Source organism: Ailuropoda melanoleuca, chromosome 5 (assembly GCF_002007445.2).
Source record: "Ailuropoda melanoleuca isolate Jingjing chromosome 5, ASM200744v2, whole genome shotgun sequence".
Lineage (NCBI taxonomy): Eukaryota > Metazoa > Chordata > Mammalia > Carnivora > Ursidae > Ailuropoda > Ailuropoda melanoleuca.
Genome location: NC_048222.1, coordinates 62,685,961 through 62,708,082, shown reverse-complemented (window position 1 = coordinate 62,708,082; position 22,122 = coordinate 62,685,961). Strand labels below are relative to the sequence as shown.

The 22,122-nt window shown below is 40.5% G+C and overlaps 1 protein-coding gene across 4 annotated transcripts in view; it reads right to left on the bottom strand.

Moving 5' to 3' along the window:
- Positions 1-22,122, bottom strand: part of VPS39 (VPS39 subunit of HOPS complex) — a 47,143-nt gene that overhangs the window by 12,480 nt on the left and 12,541 nt on the right. Inside the window, exons 4-14 of one of the 4 annotated variants that reach the window (XM_034661100.1) lie at positions 21,749-21,824; positions 20,675-20,739; positions 20,316-20,358; positions 18,030-18,124; positions 16,970-17,068; positions 16,442-16,534; positions 14,286-14,469; positions 10,911-11,031; positions 10,678-10,798; positions 5,645-5,774; positions 758-900 (exon numbers count right to left, since the gene is read on the bottom strand). In XM_034661100.1, coding sequence (XP_034516991.1) covers positions 758-900; positions 5,645-5,774; positions 10,678-10,798; positions 10,911-11,031; positions 14,286-14,469; positions 16,442-16,534; positions 16,970-17,068; positions 18,030-18,124; positions 20,316-20,358; positions 20,675-20,739; positions 21,749-21,824 — 1,170 coding nt within the window. Of the gene's footprint in view, positions 1-757; positions 901-5,644; positions 5,775-10,677; positions 10,799-10,910; positions 11,032-14,285; positions 14,470-16,441; positions 16,535-16,969; positions 17,075-18,029; positions 18,125-20,315; positions 20,359-20,674; positions 20,740-21,748; positions 21,825-22,122 lie in introns of those variants that run through there. The other 3 variants (XM_002913201.4, XM_034661101.1, XM_019801950.2) reach the window with 3 other exon arrangements.

Sequence of the window (22,122 nt, the reverse complement as noted above, 5' to 3'; positions counted from 1 at the left end):
GCACAGCTGGTGGCATCCAAAACAATTACAATAGTAACATCAAAGATCAATGATCACAGATCACAAAAATAAATACAGTAATAATGAAAAAGCTTGAAATGTTGTGAGAATTACCAAAATATGACACAGGTACAAAGTGAGTATCTATGCTGTAGGTACTGTACAACAACAGTAAATGCTGTTGGAAAAATGGTGCCGACAGACCTGCTCAATGCAGGGTTGGCACAAATCTTCAATTTGTTAAAAAAAAAAAAAAGTAGCATCTGTGAAGCACAGTAAAGGAATGGCATGCCTCTGAAGGTCTAGAGGACAATACTGTAACGTTGGTTACTTTTCTCTCTGTGGTGGGGTTATCGGTGATTTGTACTTTTGCTTTATGCTTTTCTGTGTTTGCCCAGTTTCCTGCATAGAGCACGTATTTTTCCACAAGTATGTATGTCCCAAAAGAGTGTTTCAAAAAACTTGCGATTTTCTATCAACTAAAATTTATTCTTTTTAGTTCCTAGAAGAGCTTAGTGTAAATGTACCAGAAATCAAGTACACTTCCTGCTATCAGGATTCGGCATCAAACAGCTCAATGGTATGGCTGAGCAGGGAGATGAAGGAGAAAGAAATGTGCCCCGCCCACCATGACTTCTGCCGCATTCGTTTACGGAATGCCTGTGGAATTAGAGAAGGACCGCCGTTCTCTGCCACAGAAAAGCAGGTACTGGAACTCCCAGGTAAACTATTCCACACACCTGGGTGTCATACCCACCTGTGTCAGGTAGTCAATCAGAGCTAAGTGTGCCTTCTCCAGTTCAGCCCCCGAGAGCACAGGCAGCGGGTTAGGGTACTGCAGCTGCTTCCTGTAGTCCGTGGGCAGCAGGTCTGGGTACAGGCCCATCACATGGGTAGGATCTACATGGAAGGTAAACATGAATCCCCAGAAAGGAGCACAGCAATTTAAGGATCAAATAAAACAAGACCATTACTACAGCAAAATAATTTCCAGACAGGTTTTTTTTTTTTTTAAAGATTTAAAAAAATTTTTTAAGTAATCTCTATGCCCAAGACGGGGCTCGAACTCACAACTCCGAGATCAAGAGTCGCGTGCTCTACTGAATGAGCCAGCCAGGTGCCCTCAGACTGATTTTTTTAAAAAGAATGACTCCAAGTTCATAAAGACTCAATGAGTTCTACACTTCTATAATTTGAGCACTATTTATATTTCACTAAACCATTACAAAAGTGGCTTGACTCTATCTTCCAAGGCATACACACATACACATATGCAGAATTAGAATGGAAAATTTATGAATTCTCTGAAAGTGGAGGAGAAAACATATTCCAAGGAAAAACTGCTAAGATATTAAAGTTGAAAAGATCAATAGCTTAAAAAAAATAAAAGAATTGTATGTCAAAAGAGGAATATTACTAAAACAGATTACTATTACTAAAACGAAGCTAGACAATTGGCTAAGGTATATATTTGCAGCATATATGGCAAGAAGCTAATATGTTAAACATAAATTGGTTAAAAAAAGATTTCATCTGATAAACAGGCAAAAGACATGAACAACTGACAAGAAAATAATATAAGTAAGTGGGAAAACATTCTGCTACATTAAGAATCTAAGCAGTACATTTAATTAGTAAAATTAGTAAAACAATTTTTATATGATACTACCCAGTGCTTACAATATTATGAAACTGAATCACTCTTACACTGCCAAGGCAAAAAATATCACTACCTCAATAAGGAACAAAGCACTTGGACCCACTAATCCCACTTCTAGGAGTTTACTCTAAGAAAATAGTCTAAAAGATGGGGGTGGGGAAGACACATTTGAATGAATAGGTCATGTAATGAACATTATTTGTAACAATGCAATTCTGGAAACAATGTGGAATTCTTCAGCAGCAGAACTATGGTCTTTTCAACTAAGAGACTATAATGCAATCATTACAAATTGTAATTATGAAGGGCATACAGCAACATGGAAAAACACTGTAACAATTTTAAATAAAAACTACAAAAGCATATACTGTTATGATTATAATTACATTGAGATATACACATGTGGAAAAAGCTTGGATGAAAAAGAGACAAAAGGAGAGTCATGGCTAGATCTAGAGTAAGTTTTTTTTTTCCTTTAGACCATTAATAAATGTTTTGCCCTAGCATTACTTTATTTTCCTTAAAATTAAAAAAAAAAAAAGTTGGAAGAACAGGAGAAGGCCATGTCCTTTCTAGAAGGAGCTGAGCTCCAGGTAAGCAGACCAGAAGAGAAATGCTACCCAGCCTTGCCTTGAAGCCTCCAGAACCCGCAACATCCCCAAGGAACCTGTGTCTGATGCCGGTATTTCTGCCAAGCCAGGAAGGCTGTGTTCCTCAAAATCTGAGAATTATGATAAATTGAAACAGACACTCCTGAGAAGCGGCAACTGATTGGGACAGTTGGCAGTTCTGTGTGTTGCCACACAGAAGCACATTCTGAGGCACGCAGACAGCTGCTGGGGACCCGGAGTGAACCTGCGGCCCTTGCCTAGGCTTTGCCAGCCTCCTGCACTGCGGTGTTGTCCACAGACAGGGCTCTAATCACACTGCTCTACTTAAAACCTTGTGATGTCACCCGAAGTCTACATACAAAGTCCAAATTCCCTTGCAGCATTCAAGGTCCCCTAAGATTTAGACTCAACATCTCTTTCTCATATGATCTATCAAGCACCACCAACATCACACTGGACTGTGGCTCACAGACCCTCGGACACCACTGGGTCCTCCTGCCGCCTGGCTTCCGGCTCTGCTTTTCCTTCTGTCTTCCAGAGCCCGGTCACCTCTTCACTCCCCTTCCTCTTGAGACCTCCTGACTCGCTTCTCCACAATCCTGGAAATACTTATCGCAATGTTTCACTGAGTGGTTTTGCACGCAAGCGCTTTGTGGCCATATAACATGTCTTATTTATCCTCGAAGCCCAGGATCAAGGTAGAGCTGGCACTGACATCGCTTATCTGATTTGCCTTTGGACCGCATGTTCACCGAGTCCAGGATTATGCCACACAATGAATCCCCAGCAACAATGGGGATTATATTCCTTATGCAGAACAAAGGATACAGATCAACTCTGCTCTAGCCACATGGGGCTGGCTGCTCCTGGAATGCACTAGGCAGCGTTCCAATCTCACCACCTTGGCACCAGCCATTCCCTCTGCCTGCAGTGCACCTCCCCAGACACCTGCCCAGTTCATTAAATAGCCTCCTTCAGGCCCTAACTTCTTAGAGATGCCTTCCCTGACCATTTTATCTTAAACTGTAATCCTAATTCCTATCTTCAGTACTCCTTATACCCATTGCCCTGCTTTATTCTTCTTAGGACTTACCACTTCCCAATATATTATAAATTCGCTTATTTATTTGGTTGTCTGTCCTCTCTCCAACAGAACATAAACCCCATTACTTGGTACACACAATAGTCTCCAACACATGGTAGAAGCTTGACAAAATTTTTTGACTGAACAAGTAATGAATATAGTATCTGAACAAATTCAACAGTCCAAGGCTCAATTTCAAGATCTAAATATGGGTTTCAAGAAATATAAAAACTGGGGCACCCGGGTGGCTCAGTCAGATAAGCGTCTGCCTTTGGCTCGATCACGATCCCATGGTCCTGGGATCCAGCCCTGCGTGGGGCTCCCTGCTCAGTGGGGATGTCTTCTTCTCCCTCTTCCTCTGCCCCTGCCCCGGCTTGTGCTCTCTCTCAAATAAATAAATAAAATCTTTAAAAATAAAAAAAGAAATATAAAAACTATCTTATTCACATTCTTGCCATTCCACACATCATGCACAACCACCAAGACTCCAAAACCCATGGTCTCAATGCTGTGTGTCTTCTTACCAAGCCCTCGTGCAAATACCTATAGCACTTACCTTTCTGTCTCGCATTACAGCTTTTTATGTACAAATTGTAGGTTGCCACTAGGAAATAATTCTAAAATATTGGTTCTTAAACATCTTTAGGATCTAAGACATGGAGGATGTGATAAAACATACTGATCCCCTCTCCAGAAAAACCCATGTATGAAAAAATTTTATATCGAGTCTAGTGTGGTCCACAAACTTGATAAAGCCCACTCACAGGCCCTAGGTCTCCAGTGGGAACAGACAGAGCTTCCTCACCCACAAGGGGTGGAAGTAGGCCACTCTTATAAGAAGCCTATCTGTGGAACACAGTAAAGGGAGGGGCAGGAAAGCAAACCTGGGCCCACCCCATCCTACACTAGGGGGATCAAAGGACACTGGGCCTGGTAGTATGATAGTCCAGCCGTCTGAGACTGTTCTCTGTAGCCTGGCCTCCCTCTGGCTCAGAAGAAACATCTCTCCACAAAACTTCCTTTTGTTCCTGTTCCATGTCCCCGAAAGCAGTCTTCTGACTTGGCATTCCAGGTATACTCTGTTCAGCTACAATCAGAGTTTCTTTCATGTGAATTATTTTATACACAGTTCGTAAGTGGGAGAATGATATCACTATGAGGCAAAAGTTGTATTGGGGGGGACACCTGGGTGGCTCAGTCGGTTAAGCATGTGCCTTGGGCTCAGGTCATGATCCCAGGGTCCTGGGATCAAGCCCTGCATCAGACTCTCTGCTCAGTGGGGAGTCTGCTTCTCCCTCTCCCTCTGTGCTCTCTGTGCGCTCTGTGCTTTCTCTCTCCAGTAAATAAAATCTTAAAAAAAAAAAAAAAAAAGTTGTGTTGATTTGTATGCAAATTTACCCAGCTTGTTAATGTTTTAAAGTGACCAGGCAAGCTTCCTCACGATTAAAGAAAAACCCTTAACTATACAGGGAGACTAAAGAAAAGAATTGAAACAGAAATGACCTCTTTAAATCCAAGGAGTGGCTAGTTAGTAGCTTCAAAAATGACTATAGTTTCTATTAAGTTAAACCACCTGGAAAAGCTGAGAGTAAATATAAAGCAAAGATGTTCCTTCCATATTCATTTTTTTGGGGGTCTCATAAAGAAGTCTATACCCAGGATTAGACTTATGTTGATTAAAGTAGTTTCTATTAGAAGCAAATATTCTTAAAGATTTGTATCTCAAAGGAGAAAGCATAGCCTCAGGGTTCAAGACTGCAAAGCACTACCATGCTGAGTGCCAACACCAGTGGGAGTTTAATTTTCGTAGGATTGCTATTATTTTAATTAGTGTTCCACTTACAAAGCTGCCTGTCTTGAGTGGTCTGCTGCAACCTCATTTTTCCCATAAGCCCTGTTACTTCCCCTGAGTATTTATTACAGAATATAAGGTTTCTGTAGGACCACATTCAAGGCCTCATACTAAAAATGCCTGCACCTCGATATACGTAAAAAAAGAGTGCCCTGGGTGCCATGTATGAATATTCTAGCCACTGGAAAGAGACCTAGCCTCTCTACCGTAAATAATACATAGGGCTACTGGAAGTCCGTGTTAATGGGTAAGACCAAGTGCACAAGATGAGAACTGTAAACATACAATGCTGTGGCCACCCATGGGATCCTGTGAGGCACGAGGATCAACTGAGATGAGCAGAAACTATCTCTGGTCCCAGATGTCTAGTTCCATTTCTCCCGTCCTTTCCAGTTTCCCCTCCATGAGGTCCAACCAAGGCCAAACCCATGTGTTACCTGTGCCAAGCTTAGCAAAGACCTGCATGGACTCATCAAAACGCTTCTGGCAGAAGAGGTTGAAGGCATACAAGTTCTTGATGTGATGGATCTGTTGCTGCTTTTCGCTGTCGGAATCATCTTTCATTTCCTAGTAAGACAGTAAAATAGGTAAGTGCACACTCACTCAACAAATATTTATTCAGTATACACTACATATCAGACAACATCCTAGGAGGTCCGCATGCCAAAGTGTACAAGACAAGCCACGTGGCACCTGCCCTCATAGACAGTCCTGACATTTAACCACAAGACTGAGAAGAAACTCTACAATTAAAACACAACAGGGTTTCTAAAAATACCTGAGCAGTACCCCTGAAAACTGTCAAGGTCATGAAAAACAAGAAGAGAATAAGAAACTGTCACAGATCAGACGACAGTAAGGACACACAACAACTAAATACAATGTAGTTTCTGGATTTGAAACTGGAAGAGAAAAAGGGCATTAACAGAAAAACTGGTGAAATCTCAATGAAGTCTAGAGTTTAGTTCAAAAACACAAAAAAATCAAAACTAAAACAAAACAGGGTGAGTGAAGACAGAATGAAGGGCATTTAACGTTGCTGGCACAGCGAAAGGTCCTGTTCACAGTAAGAGCTAAATCAATGCTGCTATTTATTATCTTTGTTTCTTCCTTATAACCCTTTATTTTCCTTTTATTCTTTTTAACCTATCTTTACTACATTTAATTTCTTCCCTCAAAATGTCTTTCCATTTTTTCCTTCTCCTTTTCCTTTCCAATTCTGTTGCCGTCACCCCTCTCGAGACCACCATCGCCACGTGGCCGCACCCAGTCTAAGCCCCTTTGGTGCTTCACAGATTTTCAGAACGGCACGGCCTCCTTCTCTAGCATACTCCCAGACGCTCAAGTGTCACCCTCCACTCCAGTCAGGATGGGCTCCAAGCCATTTCTACACTGTTTTCACTTCTTCAACATTCTCACACTCTTAATGCCCCTTGCTTCCCCATCTGATCCTGATCTCGCCTATTCCGAAAGGGTCTAACAGTGGCATGCCTTGTCCAGCCCACAGGGAATTGTCCCCTGGCTAACATTTTGCTTAACATTTTGTCAATGGTGAAGTTTAATATGCACTTGTCCTCTGAAAGTTTCATGTATATTCTTTGGTCTATTTATTTATTTATTTTTTTTAAAAAAAGATTTTATTTATTTATTCGACAGAGATAGAGACAGCCAGCGAGAGAGGGAACACAAGCAGGGGAAGTGGGATAGGAAGAAGCAGGCTCATAGCGGAGGAGCCTGATGTGGGGCTCGATCCCATAAGGCCGGGATCACGCCCTGAGCCGAAGGCAGATGCTTAACCGCTGTGCCACCCAGGCGCCCCTCTTCGGTCTATTTAAATGAAAGATAGGTTCCTCAAGAGCTAAGATGTTATCAACCAACCTTCTTACACCATAGCACAGAACACCTAGTAAGTACAAGTCTAGAAAAGAGAAGGAAAAATGGAAACCCACTTACACCTTCTCTACTGAAGATTAAACACCCAACCTGCAGCAGGAAGATCACTGAAAAGACCCAAGACCTTCCTGTGAAGAAAAAAGGTACTAAAAAATCTATGTGCTGCATTATACCCTTTAAAATTCAAAAACCAAATAACATATTCAAGCACACATATATATGTAAACAGTTAACAAGAAACAGCCTTTTAAAATTAACTCCAGTATAATTAACAGCATTATATTAGTTTCAGATGTACCCTGCAATGATTCCACACTTCCATACATCAGCACAAGTGCACGCCTTAATCCCCATCACCTATTTCCCCCATCCCCCCACCTACCGCCCCTCTGGTAACCATCAGTTTGTTCTCTACAGGTAAGAATCGGCTTTTGTGGTTTGTCTTTTTTTCCTTTTGTTTCTTAAATTCCACATGAGTGAAATCATATGGTATCTGCCTTTCTCTGATTGATTTCACTTAGCATTATACCCTCTAGCTCCATTCATGTTGTTGCAAATGGCAGGATTTCATTCTTTTTTATGGCTAATTTTCCATTATGTATGTATATATATGTGTGTATATATGTCTTCTTTATCCTCTTCTTTATCCATTCATCTATCGATGGACACTTACATTGCTTCCGTATCTTGGCTATTGTAAAAAATGCTGCAATAAACTTAGGGGTAAATATACCTTTTCGAATTAGTGTTTATGTATTCTTTGGGTAAATACCCAGTAGTAGAATTACTGGATCATATGATAATTCTATTTTTAATTTTTTAAGGAACCTCCATATTTTCCACAGTAGCTGCACTAGTTTGCATTCCCACCAACCGTTCATAAGGGTTCCTTTTTCTCCACATCCTCACCAACACTTGTTGTTCCTTGTGTTTTTGATTTTAGCCATTATGACAGGTGTGAGGGGATATCTCATTGTGGTTTTGGCGGCTCCCTCCCCCTTCTGTTTATCTTCTGATATCTCTCCGCAGTTTCATGACTCCGCACAGTTTACTTGCCAAAGACAGTCGCTTTTCTGCTCAAAGAGATCCAGATATATATTCTTACATCTCAGGCTGATTTCATGGGTGTTCAAAATGGTTTGACAGATACCCAGCTAAATTCAGGGGACCAGATGAAACGGGGTCCCCTTCTCCTCCACCATTTTGCCTCCACCTCTCATTGTGGTTTTGATTTGCGTTTCCCTGATGGTAAGTGAATGTTGAGCGTTTTTTCAAGTGTCTGTTGGCTATCTGTATGGCTTTCTTTGGAGAAATCTCTTCATGTCTTCTGCCTACTTTGTAATTGGATTATTTGTTTTCTGAGTGTGCAGCTGTATAAGTTTTTTATATATTTTGGAACTAACCCTTTATTGAATATGTCATTTGTAAGTATCTTCTACCATTCCGTAGGTTGTCTTTTAGTTTTATTGATGGTTTCCTTTGCTGTGCAGAAGCTTTTTATTTTGATGTAGTCCCAATACTTTATTGAAATGATCATTACGGTTCTTATCCTTTCTCTTATTGATGTGATGTATCACTTTGACTAATTTCCAAATACTAAACCACCCTTGCAACCCAAGAAGAAATCCCACTTGACCGTGGTGAATGATTTTTTTAATGTACTGTTGGATTCAGTTACATAGTATTTTATTGAGGATTTCTGCATCTATGTTCATCAGCGATACCGACCTAGGGATATTGCAGTTCTTTTTTTTTTGTAGTATTTTTATCTGGTTTTGGTATCAGGGTAATGCTGGCCCCATAGAAGGAATCTGGAAGCTTTCCTTCCTATTTTTTGGAATAGTTTGAGAAGAATAGGCATTAACTCTTCTTTAAATGTTTGGTAGAATTCACCTGTGAAGCTGTCTGGTCCTAGACTTCTGTTTTTTGGGAGTTCTTTGATTACTGATTCAATTCATTGCTGGTAATCAGTCTGTTCAAATTTTCTACTTCTTCTTGATTTAGTTTTGTGAGGTTATATGTTTCTAGGAATTTATTTATATCTTCTAGGTTGTCCAATTTGTTGGTATATAATTTTTCATAATATTCTCTCATAATCCTCTTCGTATTTCTGTGGTGTCAATTTCTTCTCTTTCATTTATAATTTTGTTTGAGTCCTCTCTTTTTTGATGAGTCTGGCTAAAGGCTTACCAATTTTGATCTTTTCAAAGAACTTGCTCCTGGTTTCATTAATTTGTTCTACTGTTTTGTTTCGTTTCTACTTCACTTATTTTTGCTCTAATCTTTATTATTTCCTTCCTTCTGCTGGTTTGGAGTTTTATTTGTTCTTCTTTTTCTAGCTCCTTTAGGTGTAAGGTTAGGTTGCTGATTTGAGATTTTTCAACAAGAAATACATTTTTCCAGGGCACAATAAACACAAATTTAGGATAATGGTGTGTTTGGAGGGGAGGCAGAAGAATGAGATGGGGAGGAACGTATAGGTTATGTAAGCTGTTTTTCTTGGGTAGGATGGTGGATTCATGGGCATTATTTTTAAAATGAAAAGAATTTAGGGCAATGCATGAGTGGCAAAAAAATAAAAATAAAGTAGTAAGATGCTGAAATTAAATGCCCCAAGAAAAAAGCAAACTTTATGGGTTATTAAACATTTCTAACTATTAAGACTGGGTTTTTGTTTTAAATCCAAAATGTATACATCCAAGATAAACACTGCCCTTCAAAAGTATCTATCACATGTGACTATAAACATAAATTCCAAAATGTGTGACCATTGCTCTCCTTTCAGAAATAATTTACAAAATAAAAACTAAGCTTTTTAAATATTATCTTCATAAAAATCTCTTCTCTTTTACTAAATTAGCACAGTCCAGTTTAGTGTCTAGGGTCAAAATGACCTTTGGTTGTTTCCTAAAATCAAATCCACTCTCTACCAACAATAATCACCGCTGGGGATATTTAAAAGAACCAGACAAGTCTCAGAAGTCGGTCTCCAAGAAGTATGTTGGCAACGAGAGAACCGCCAAAACAAAAGCGGGGGCACTACTTGGCTGCGACCACCATCCCGTGCCAACATTCAAGGAGAGCAGCAGCCATAAATACAAGAGCGTAGCCCTGTTGAATGCAGCAACTTGAGGTGGTTTCAGAAACCTGAAGAAGGCCTGATTATCCAAAGAGATGGACCTACTGTTGAAAGGAATTCTGAGAAGCCCTCTAGCTGTTGCATTCAATTAGACTATAATCTTACATTATGATTGTTATTTTAATGCTTACACTAATTTTTCAAGGCTCTAACATATCCATTAAATTATTTTATTGTCTTCTAAATTCTAGGAGATACTATTATTATAATTGGCATTCATTCTACATCTGACAGATAAGCCATCTGAAAAAGTGAAATTATTTAGAGTTACATAGATATTTTATGGCAGAGTCAGATCCTGAATCCACGTCCTTAACTTGCAGCTCTGTGCTTATTCAACCAGTCCAAACTAAATTTAAACATCTAAGCCAAAATCACTTGCTTTGAAGAACAACGAGAAAGGCAGACTCACATCCAAATCTCAGAAATAATACTTACTGCGAGCTGTAGAGCCAATTCAAACTGCTTGTCCTGGAGAAGCTGTTGGATTTGGGTTGCCATGGGGACAGGAATGAGTCTCCAAACAAAATGATTGCTGGCCACATAGATAATGTTTGATCTGGAGGCAGGAATAAGAATATTAGCAAAAGAGCACAGGGTTTATGACGATGCAGGTGATTTTAAAGCTTTGCAATAATATGGCAGCTTCAGTAAAAAAACAAATTCCTTACCCTCCTGAGGTAATGAAGCGGGGCCTTTGCAGTTCAATGCTCTGGACCAGAAGCCTTGGTTCAAATGTTCGGATCTCCACATATCGAGGCAGAACTGCAATGATGTAGGGAGGCTGGTGCTCTGTACAAGAAAGAACACTTTGAGTTGTAGATCTGGCCTAAGGCTTTAGGTTTACGGACTGCTTCAGTTTCCAATTTCTAAGCTGCATTCAGATGGGATCTCCAAACAGTCCACTACTCAAATACCAAGTCAGGATCCTATGCTGTGGTATCCAAAGGAAAAAAAAAATTTTGCTTTGCCCAAGTAACACTAAGAGAAATCTCGTGTACAAGAAGGATGCATCCAGCTTTACTGAGAGTGACCTGATCCCACTCCTACCATCTCCTCCAAAGGACTGGGTGAAAGCTTCACCTGCTCCCTTTCTCATCAGTCACAAAACCAAGCCAGAGGAAGGCCAGCTGCAGCTGCCCCTAACAACACATCAGTGGGAGAAGGTTATATGACCTCTTCTTTTATTCTCTTGGGAAGGGCAAGAGGAAGGCAACTTCTTTTTTCCCTAAAATGAGGCTAAATAGAATTCCACATTTCTGGCCAAGGTTATTTCTGCTTGAGATTTTTCACAGGGAAAAGATGCAAAACTCCACCTGATGCTTAATGGTTCAGAGACAGCAACTGGGTGGCATTCTCACTATGGGAGTTTTCTACCACTTAGACGAGGTCTCTGGAGTGTCAATCACAGAAACAGAAAGTAGAATGGTGATCAACAAGGGCTGGGGGAAGGAGAAAAGGGTTGTTAATAGATATGGAGTTTTACTGTTGCAAGATGAGAAAGTTCTGAAATCTGCTGCATGGACAATGTGAATATATGTAACTAGTGAACTGTACAGTTAAAAACTGATGATAGATTTGTTGTTTTTTTTTTTACCACAATTAAAACAGAAAAGTTTTTAAAAGGAAAAAAAAAAAGTAAAAAATGAGCCACTAGATGGCATAATTATATAGAAACTTAACCTCAAAGAATATATTCATAGTGTCTTAGTGTGGCTAATTTGCTATGGATTTATTTTTGTCATTTACTTTCTGACAAAAAATTTTTCATATTATATATGTAGTTTATACTCCAAATGCAGTAAAAATTTTAAAGCCAGATGGCCAATTTTTCCATCACTTTGAATGCTACTGCTGTTGCTATGCTAGTATTTTTCATCTTATAAAAAAATTAAAGTAAAAAACATGTTGTTTTGTATTGGATTTTTTTACTTCTCTTTTTATGCTGGCCTCGTTTTTAAAAACTAGTATAATTCCCTTTAGTGTTAACTTGTATAAATATGTAAAATTTCTCTCTCCTTTAATCTGGCCCACTTTAATAAGGTCTAATTTAATAAAAAAGGTAATCTACAATAGAAAGGCTTTTAGTTGTCATATCGTATCATGGTCCAGTCTCCCCAGCTCTTTGACAACAGAGATGGTCTGGATCTCTTTGTATCTTCAAAACTTGGCAGAGTGGCTGGTATACAGCAGACATCTCATAAATGGCCAACAATGACACCTATTCATCTATTCAGCAAGCATTTCCTAAAAGGCTGTGTTTTGGGCCCTACTCCAAGGGGATCAAGACACGAGTCCAGAGCTCACAGAGCTCCTACATGAGCAGAGGAGACAGATGACTCACTGCATCCAGTGGGACAGTGTGGGTGCCGTGACAGAGAAACCTGAAAGGGTTTTGGAAGCACCAAGGGGGAAGTGATGCATTCTGCCTGCGTGTCAGAGAAGACTTCATAGAGGAAGTGCCACTGAACAGGGCCTTGTCATGTGAGCAGGACAGTGCTGAGAAGAGAAGAAAGGAAGAGGCAAGAGCACGGGTGATGATGGCTTGGTGAGGGGGGAATCCAAGATGAATGGAATCTGGGTGAAGTGGTAAAGTTGACAGCAGAAGTAGAAATGAAGTTTACAATGCACACCACTGAAGAAATTTAGTCTTTGTCCTGTCAGACGGTGGTTCTCCCACCCTACCTAGAAAGAATGTCCTCTCCCTCCCTCAGTATGTTAAGGCACAGAAATGTTTTTGAGAAACACTGCCAAAGACAATGGGCACTAACAAAGGTTTTAAAACAGGAACTCTCACACTAGGGAATCAGAAGCATACTTCAAGCATATTACACACATCTTCATCAATTCTACCACAGTCCCTCTTCTGAAAGGAACACAAGGGTCCCTCAGAACACCACAAAGCTTCTTGTGAAGCTCTTAGTCTCTCAAACTTGTTAATATACATAATCTTGGGCCTTACAAAATATTGTCCTTTGATTTATTTTCCTTCCGATCTGTTCATCTCTAACTGCCACCAGAATAATTACCCTAGAACATGATGCTTTTACCAAAACATTCTACCAGTTAGGAATCTACTGGCCTCTCAGACCTTTGCATGGGCCTCTAACTTTGCATGGTCCTCTGTAATTCAGACTGCCTGTTTTAACCAGGTCAGTCTCTGTAATGCTCTGTCACAAGTGAGCATTTCTGATCATTTCTCAAGCTATCTTTTCTGTCTAGAATGAAAGGAATTTTTCTTCAAGCCAAATCATAAACTCCCTGCCTGGTCCAGTCCAAGCTTACCTATGTAATGAAACTTCTTACTGGCAAGTTGAACCTTATGAACAACTGAATCTCAACTCATCCAACTGAATACCTAAAGCAGTGCCTTGTTTTCTCTCTTTATCCAAGATGCAATCCTCACCTCCCCAGCTAGAGTCCTTAGAGATAGCAGATCTGAATGCCCTACTCCATAGCAGTAACTATTTCGGTCACTCTTCTGACCGAAAATGAATTGCTACGAGGGTGATCACACATTTCCAGGGAATACCACTGTGGAGAGCCTGAGGCAGGGGTAGGAGCAGAAACACCTACTGTGCAGGCCAGAGACTGACATCTAAATGCAATCTGCACCTCCAAGCTACAGAACAATGAAGCAATAACCACCATGTCAAAAGCTCATCAATACTGAGTTACATATATTACAGGAATAACTGCCACTAATTTCCAAATGCAGTCTATCTGGCAGAGGACACAATAAAACCATTACAAAGAAGGTAAAACAACAAGTACTAAGTAAAAATATATGGCAACAGAGAATCACTTCCTAAAACACATAACTCTGCTTCTATTTCTCCCCCTCTGGTGCAATATCTGGCTTCCTACAAAAACCAGAATATCCTATTTTTAATGATCTTAAGCACCCTTCTAATTCTGAGAAGGGGAACTGAGAGTAAATGACACCGTCAACCACAGTCTGCGAAAGCCATGAATGGGATTCCATTCTTTGAGTATGGCACACAACCCCGGCCCGCCGTGGGAAACAGCCGCTATGGTGGTCTCACCCATGGCCACTGGTATGTCTGTCCAGTTCAAGGCACATTTCTGTGTGCAGATCCCCTCCTCATTGAGCACCACGGTGAGATCATCCTGACCCACAGCCACTTTTCCATCTGCCAGAGGTGCAACTAACGGCTCCAGCTGTTTTCCTGTTGGAAAGAGCTCTTTGATGGACCCTTTTCCATCCACCTATAGGAAGACACAAAGTGAGTCAACCAGCGTTCTCTCGCCAGAGGTATGAATTTGGCCTGAAAAATCCAAATAAAACCCCGAACCTAGAGAAGCTAATAATATTCCTTTTTCAGCCTAAGGAAATATTATAGAGTTTGTTACAACAAATTTTGTCATCACAACATAGAACCAGTTCTCTTTTTTTCTCTAACACAGAGAGAAGCATCTAGCCTGGCAACTAATAATGTCAAGTGCTGGTGAGGATGCAGAGCGACTGGAACTCTCATTCGCTGCTGGTGAGGATGCAAATGGTACAGCCATTTTGTTTGTTGGCTTCTTCTAAAGTTAAACACATACTTACCATACAACCCAATAATCCCATTCCTTAGGCACTTGCTCAAGAGAAATGAAAACTTATGTTTACACCAAAACCTGTATGCAAATGTTTACAGCAGCTTTATTCATAATGGCTAAAAATTGGAAACAACTTTGTCCTTTAACTGATGAATGGATAAACAAACCCGTAGTACATCCATACCATGGACCACTACTCAGGCGTAAAGAACATAATGACACACACAACAATACAGATGGATGTCAAATGCATTATGCTAAGTGAAAGAAGCCATATTCAAAAGGCTACATACTGTAGAATTCCATTTATATGACATTCTGGAAAAGGCAAAACTATAAGAGATGAAGAACAGATCAGTGATTACTAGAAGTTGGGGCACAGGAAGAGGGGGTGACTTCAAAGGGGCAGCATGAAGGCATTTTTTGGGTGATGGAACTGCTCTGAATCTTGATTGTGGTGGTGGTTACGCAACTCTAAGCATCTGTTAGACTGTACATCAAAAATAATGAATTTTACTGTCGGATATAATGAGTAATTTTTGAATAGCTTGGGCCTAAACCAAGATTTCCCACCCTCAAAAGACTGTACTCTCAAGAAGAGGGTGGCAGCATTCAAGGTAGTCAGGGGAATGAGAGCCTATACTCTCCAGCTTCTGGCTCTGTCTCCCCAGCCCTCACAGACTTCCTTCAGCACCTATAGGCCTAGCTGCTACTCTGCTCATCAGTCAGCGGGATAGGAGCGACTCCTCTACAAGTCTGCAACTCTGATGCTGATAAAATCAGGACATTCCAACAACGTAAATATGGAACAAACACATTAACTAGATAAATAATGAAGAGTGGGGAGTAGAGAAGTGGGGAGAAATGGAAATGAGAAGAAAGGCTTCTAGAATTGCCAACTCTGGAATATGAGAGGGGTATAAAGCTAAGAAATTTGGATTATTCTATGAAATGTATGGTATATCAACCTATTCTACATACAGTATAAATAATGCAGGAAAAAAACCAACGTCACGGCTATTTACCACTTTGGTTAAGAAAAAAAGGTTATAAAACAATGTGTATAACATGCTATTTTTGTAAATAAGTGGAAGCTCATCTACCAAAAGGTTAACAATGATTATTTCTGAGTGAAGGGATTATGGGTGATCTGGACTTCCTTTATTTTGCTTATCTATATTTCCTTATTTTTTACATTAAGATATGTGGCTTTTGAAATTTAAAAAAAGTTAAAACAATTTTTAAAATAAATATACTAAAAGATTTTGGGGTGCAGGAAACTCAAAGTCTTAAAAATACTTAATACTAAAATTAGTTTATAATTCCTGAGCGCTGAAGCCTTAAGATGACAGACCATGGTAATGCTGCTGAACAGAGGCAAGCAGCCCTAATTATCTGTTCCAATAATTAGATACAGGATGTGGATAACTCATTCTGTAGAGAATTGAGAGTTGATGCTGCCTGGCATCAGACATCTATTTGTAGAGATGCTGAGAAGCATTAAAAAATAACCAAACATACAAACATAAACCGTTATGCCAAAACTGCTTAAGGCAGTCTCCTGACCTGTAGTTCAAAAGCACATGATCCTCTCCCCCAGGTCAACGGATAATGTATGCAAAAGAATAAGTTTTACCCTTATTAGGTAGTAGTCTCTCTTGAAACCCACACAGATAGAATTTTCGCACCATGCCATGGACTTGGGCACATCTGGTACACTAAAGTCCCCCTAAAGAAAGAGAGCAAGAATTCAAATGGAAAGATGTTAAAAGAAAAAAAAAATCCCATGACTTTCCTGTTATTCTACCCCCTCTCTGCAAAATCACCCTCACCCTCATCTAAGCACATGTCTGTAAGCTCAAGGCCAGGAAACCACCTGTAACAAAAAATTTAAGTCACCCATGAACTGGATGACTAGACGCCTTTAGAAAAGGTGAAACCCACTTTGAAATAAACCAATCCATATAAATGTTGCCGAACTGGATTACCGCTGCCTCTGAAGACTAGGAGACTCCGACGAGTGGCCGTGAATAGGCTCCCACGTACTCATGGCGGAGCCTTCATCTGGAGAGAACTCCAAGCCTGAGGCCCTGACCTTCGGTATTATTGAACAGGAAGCCTTTCAAGCTGTGAGCCAACATGGACCAGGTAACATGGACTTTACCTGCAATTCATGAAATTCCCTGTCCTTCCAGAAGTAGAGCTGCAGCTTCTTTTTCACGGCCACGCACATCCGCAACACCTCCTCACCAGTCTCTGTGTGCTGCGGAGAGACACCCAGAGCAAATGAGGGTGTGTACGCGGTAACTCCGTAACTGAGTGACAGCTAAATTAGAGATGTTCGACCTTGAAATGGCTACTGATCTGAAAATCCCCTACACCCTGCCGGACAAACTGAGTGGAAGAACACCATTTTTCTAAGACGTACTTAGAAACAATAGGCTGAGGAGCACTTCCTCCCCAGGGGCTGCCAGCCAAAGACCCCAACCCCAGCAAATCTCTCGGACATTCATAATTCACACAGGAAAATCCCAGGGCAGGCCTTCACCTACGTTAACCGCTTGCTCCTTTTTTTTTTTTTTTTTTTTTTTTTTAAATGTTTCTTACTTATGGCTATCAAAACATGCTGGTCAGGGATCAGCATGTGTCAGTGGCCACTTTCAATCCTTTAAGGAGGGAGAAGAAAAGAAATGTCTAAGCATAAAACAATGCAGTGTCAATGTAGACCACAAGGCCTAAAAAGTGATCAAAGCTGAGAGGGTAAGGCAGATTCTGAATACTGTAAGGATGACGGATTCGCCTAAATAAGAAGAATGTTTTTCCAAATGACAAAAAAACACCATAAAGAGAAAGAATAGAATAATATGTTCAGAACAAGGTCAATTTAATGTTCCACAGCTATGTTCGTGATACTGGTTAAGTCTGGATTTTCCCACTAATGGTATGTCCATGGGCAAAGGCTTTTATCGTGGATTAGTTGCCTCCTACCAGACAGATGTCTGGTGCTCTAATTAGCACACACACACAGAGGGAACCCAAATGTTTCCCCTTCAGACCACATACAAAGGGGGAAATTTCTCTAATTTAATCCAAAATCAAAAACTTTCTTTGGAGTCTCTGCTGGGTTCGCATATCAATGTTACTCTTTCCACCTAATGGTGGAAATATAAGAAAGACCATATTTATTGAAACACGAAGTCAAATTTCACCTTGCCTACACTTACCTGGAGGTCACATGTGAACAGTGAGGCTCCCTTTGCCTTTGAAACCGTAGTGATTTGTTGAAATGTCAATAGGTCATGGACGTAAATGTTATTTTCTGTTCGGAAGGAGGTATAACAACAGTATAAATTATCATAATTCTGTAAACACACAATAAATAACTAACGATCTGAAGAACCAAACGGCAAGTGTTGGTTGAAGATGTATCTTTGGTTTCACTAACAATGATTTATTCTGGTCTGTTATCAGAATTACATTACAAAATGTGAGGTCACTTTTGTTCCTTTAAATTCAGGCTGGCTTATGCAGACGAGCTCTTTCACTACCAAAGCACTCCTACACTCTCTTTCTCAAGTCTGGAAGTTTGTGATGCAATATTTGTACAAGAATAGGCTTTCAAAGCTACTTTCGTTAGGAGGCCTCAGTAGAAGAAAGGAAATCCTTTCCAATCCATGGGATTTGGTACAATCCCATGGCAAGGATTTCTTTTCTCGGAAAGCAAGCAAAATAACTTCACTCGAGCCTCCTATCTAGTTTACTCATGAAGATTTAGTTACTTTAAATGTTTCTCTCCACCTAGAAACTCAGTTTAAAATGATTCTACCATTTGGGCCCTGGGCTGAACAGTACAAAGCGTGAGGCAAGTTTCTAGTCCTCTGTTAAGAAAAGGCCTCGCAGAATATATTTGCAAAGGACACTACAGATAAAGGACTGGTATCCAAGATCTACAAAGAACTTCTCAAACTCAATACACGAGAAACAAATAAACAAATCATAAAATGGGCAGAAGATATGAACAGACACTTTTCCAATGAAGACATACAAATGGCTAACAGACACATGAAAAAATGTTCAAAATCATTAGCCATCAGGGAAATTCAAATCAAAACCACACTGAGATACCACCTTACGCCAGTTAGAATGGCAAAGATAGACAAGGCAAGAAACAACAATTGTTGGAGAGGATGTGGAGAAAGGGGATCCCTCCTACATTGTTGGTGGGAATGCAAGTTGGTACAGCCACTCTGGAAAACAGTGTGGAGGTCCCTTAAAAAGTTAAAAATTGAACTACCCTATGACCCAGCCATTGCACTACTGGGTGTTTACCCCAAAGATACAGACGTAGTAAAGAGAAGGGCCATATGCACCCCAATGTTCATAGCTGCATTGTCCACAATAGCCAAATCATGGAAGGAGCCGAGATGCCCTTCAACAGATGACTGGATTAAGAAGCTGTGGTCCATATATACAATGGAATATTACTCAGCTATCAGAAAGAACGAATTCTCAACATTTGCTGCAACATGGACGGCACTGGAGGAGATAATGCTAAGTGAAATAAGTCAAGCAGAGAAAGACAATTATCATATGATTTCTCTCATCTATGGAACATAAGAACTAGGATGATCGGTAGGGGAAGAAAGGGATAAAGAAAAGGGGGGTAATCAGAAGGGGGAATGAAACATGAGAGACTATGGACTATGAGAAACAAACTGAAGACTTCAGGGGGGGGGGGGTGGGGGAATGGGATAGACTGGTGATGGGTAGTAAGGAGGGCACGTATTGCATGGTGCACTGGGTGTTATACGCAACTAATGAAGCATCAAACTTTACATCGGAATCTGGGGATGTACTGTATGGTGATTAACATAATATAATAAAATAAAATAAAAAAAAGAAAAGGCCTCGTAGGCTGCCTTCAAATGAGTCTATGGCTTTTCAAACAAGTCTGGTTTGATCTGTCTCTCCTCTATCTCTTGCCACTCTGCCACTCTCTGCCACACATCCTAAGTCTGGCCAGACCCCACCGCCTCTGCTTAAAATGTTCTGCCTTCCCCTCTCTTCCTGCCAAAATACTAATCATCCACTAGATGATGCTGTCTTTCCCATTACTAAGATCCACTACATTTTTTATAGATTTCCATTGTAACTTACACTGTATCATGATTACTTCCCGTCATTTCGGTCTTCACAATCAGAACATAAATCTCAAAGACAGAAACCATGTCTCATTTAACTTGGTCTCCCCAATGCCTAGAGCAGGGCGCAATAAATATCTGCTCAATGACTGCATAAATGAATGAATGAATGAATGAATGACACTCCATGGAGAACAGAGCTCAAGTTGATAAGGGATGCTACTGCCTTTAATACCTGTGTACCCTGCTGTGTCTGGTTTGGAACAGGTCAGTTTCAATGTCTATCAAGTTAACCATGAAACAGTGATTAATCAGGTCACAGCTTTTGTTTTTTGGCACAGGAAATACAACTGCAACCCCTTTTCTTACCTAACAAGCTGACCAGAATCTTAAACTGGGAAACCACATGGATCTGGAAAAGAACAAATCATTAGACTCAATCAAACATTTCCAACAAGGCTTAACAAATGTTCATTTAAGTACAGTACTAAAAAGGGACTAAAGAGTCTATGCCAATGACAGGGATCTGACTGCTATTTATGTGCCATCGCAATTTCTGCTCATTATAGAGGATCTCAGGCACATGATGGATGAACCCAGATCCCTGCATAAATGCAAGAACAGACAGCAGAGGATTCAGAGTTAATAAATAATGTTATCAAAGTTCCAGCTTTGAAGGGGTCTCATAGAAGTCAAATATTCTTGTAGTGACCACCATCAGTGCCTACCTGCTGAATCTTTTTGGAGAAGTTTTTATTGGATTTCTCTAGTGTCACTTCAAACCTGTTGCAACCTATGGAAAAGAAACAAACATTTGCGGCTCCAAACATGTAAAAATAACCACAACAAAAACTGCTGCTACACATGGCTCTCCTACAGGAATCTAAAAATTCCTAAAAGACTGGAAGCTGGAGATCTGCACTAGACAGCTGCCTTCACTGAGTACAGGAAGTTGCTTCCCCCTCCAATTTTAGAACAGAGGGTTTCATGCACCTTCACTTGGCATTAGCAGAAAGAATCATACCGCAGAAGTTCACTGAAGCTGCCAAGGTACTTCTGAGTCTGAAGGTCTTATCCTACAAAACAGTACCTTGGCTAAGTGTTTGTAAAAAGTGCCAGTCAAATATAAGAGCCCAAGCAATGAAACCCAGCCTGAAGCATCCTTAGATCTAGACCAACTAAATCCCAGCAGCGCCCCTACGTCCTGCATCACAGGACAGAGCAAACACTCAACACTATCCCCTCGGCTAAAGCAGTTTAATGCCTCTACACTTCCCGCTGCTCTCAGGAGACACCACATCGGTTGGCACTGTTACAGAAAAGGAAGGAAGTTACACACCATAAAAACATGTGATGCCAACCTTGTGCGGATGACAAAAACATTCAGCCTCAAAAGTCACCAAAAGGTCAAAAAGAGAATAATGATCCTAATAATTACAGCAGCTGTCATAAACTAAGCAATAACTAGGTGCTGCGTTCTGTGTTTAAAAATTGATATGTATTTCCTATGACCTCACAACTGCCCCTCAAGAAGTAGATATTATTATTCCAATTTTGTATGTGAGGGATCTCACAGGTGAAGCAGGTAGGTAGCAGTGAGAGACAGCCCAGAAGCAAAGTCGGGGCCGATTGTAAAGCCCGTGTGCCGAGACTACACCCTACTACCTGCGTCCCAGCTTGTGAAGAGACTGTTCATACCGCTGACCCCGAGCTGCTCCCCATAGCTAGTGGGGTCCATGGCCCAGCCAGTGGAGCCTCTCCGAGGCATCCACAAGGGCCCATGCTGCCAAAGCCGGTCTTACTTCTTCCACATGTTCCTCGGAAGAAGAGATGAAGGGACTCTGGAGTTGCAGGAGATTCAGAAACGTGCCCTGTATTCTGCCATTATATTTCAGAAGAAAAAAAAAATTCAGCCACTTCCTGCTTGATAAAGAGTTCTATATTTGGAAAGGGCTTTATTATTACTTCCAACAACTCTCTTCATAAGCAGAATTATCTAGGACTGAGGTTCTCAAACTCTGTGGTGTCAGGACTCCTTCACAGCCTTAAAAATTATTGAGAATCCCAAAATTTTAACATGGGTTGTAGTTATCAATGTATACCGGAGTAGAAATTAAGACTGAGAAATTTTAAAAATGTGTATTTATTAACTCATTTTTAAATATTAGTAGTAAGC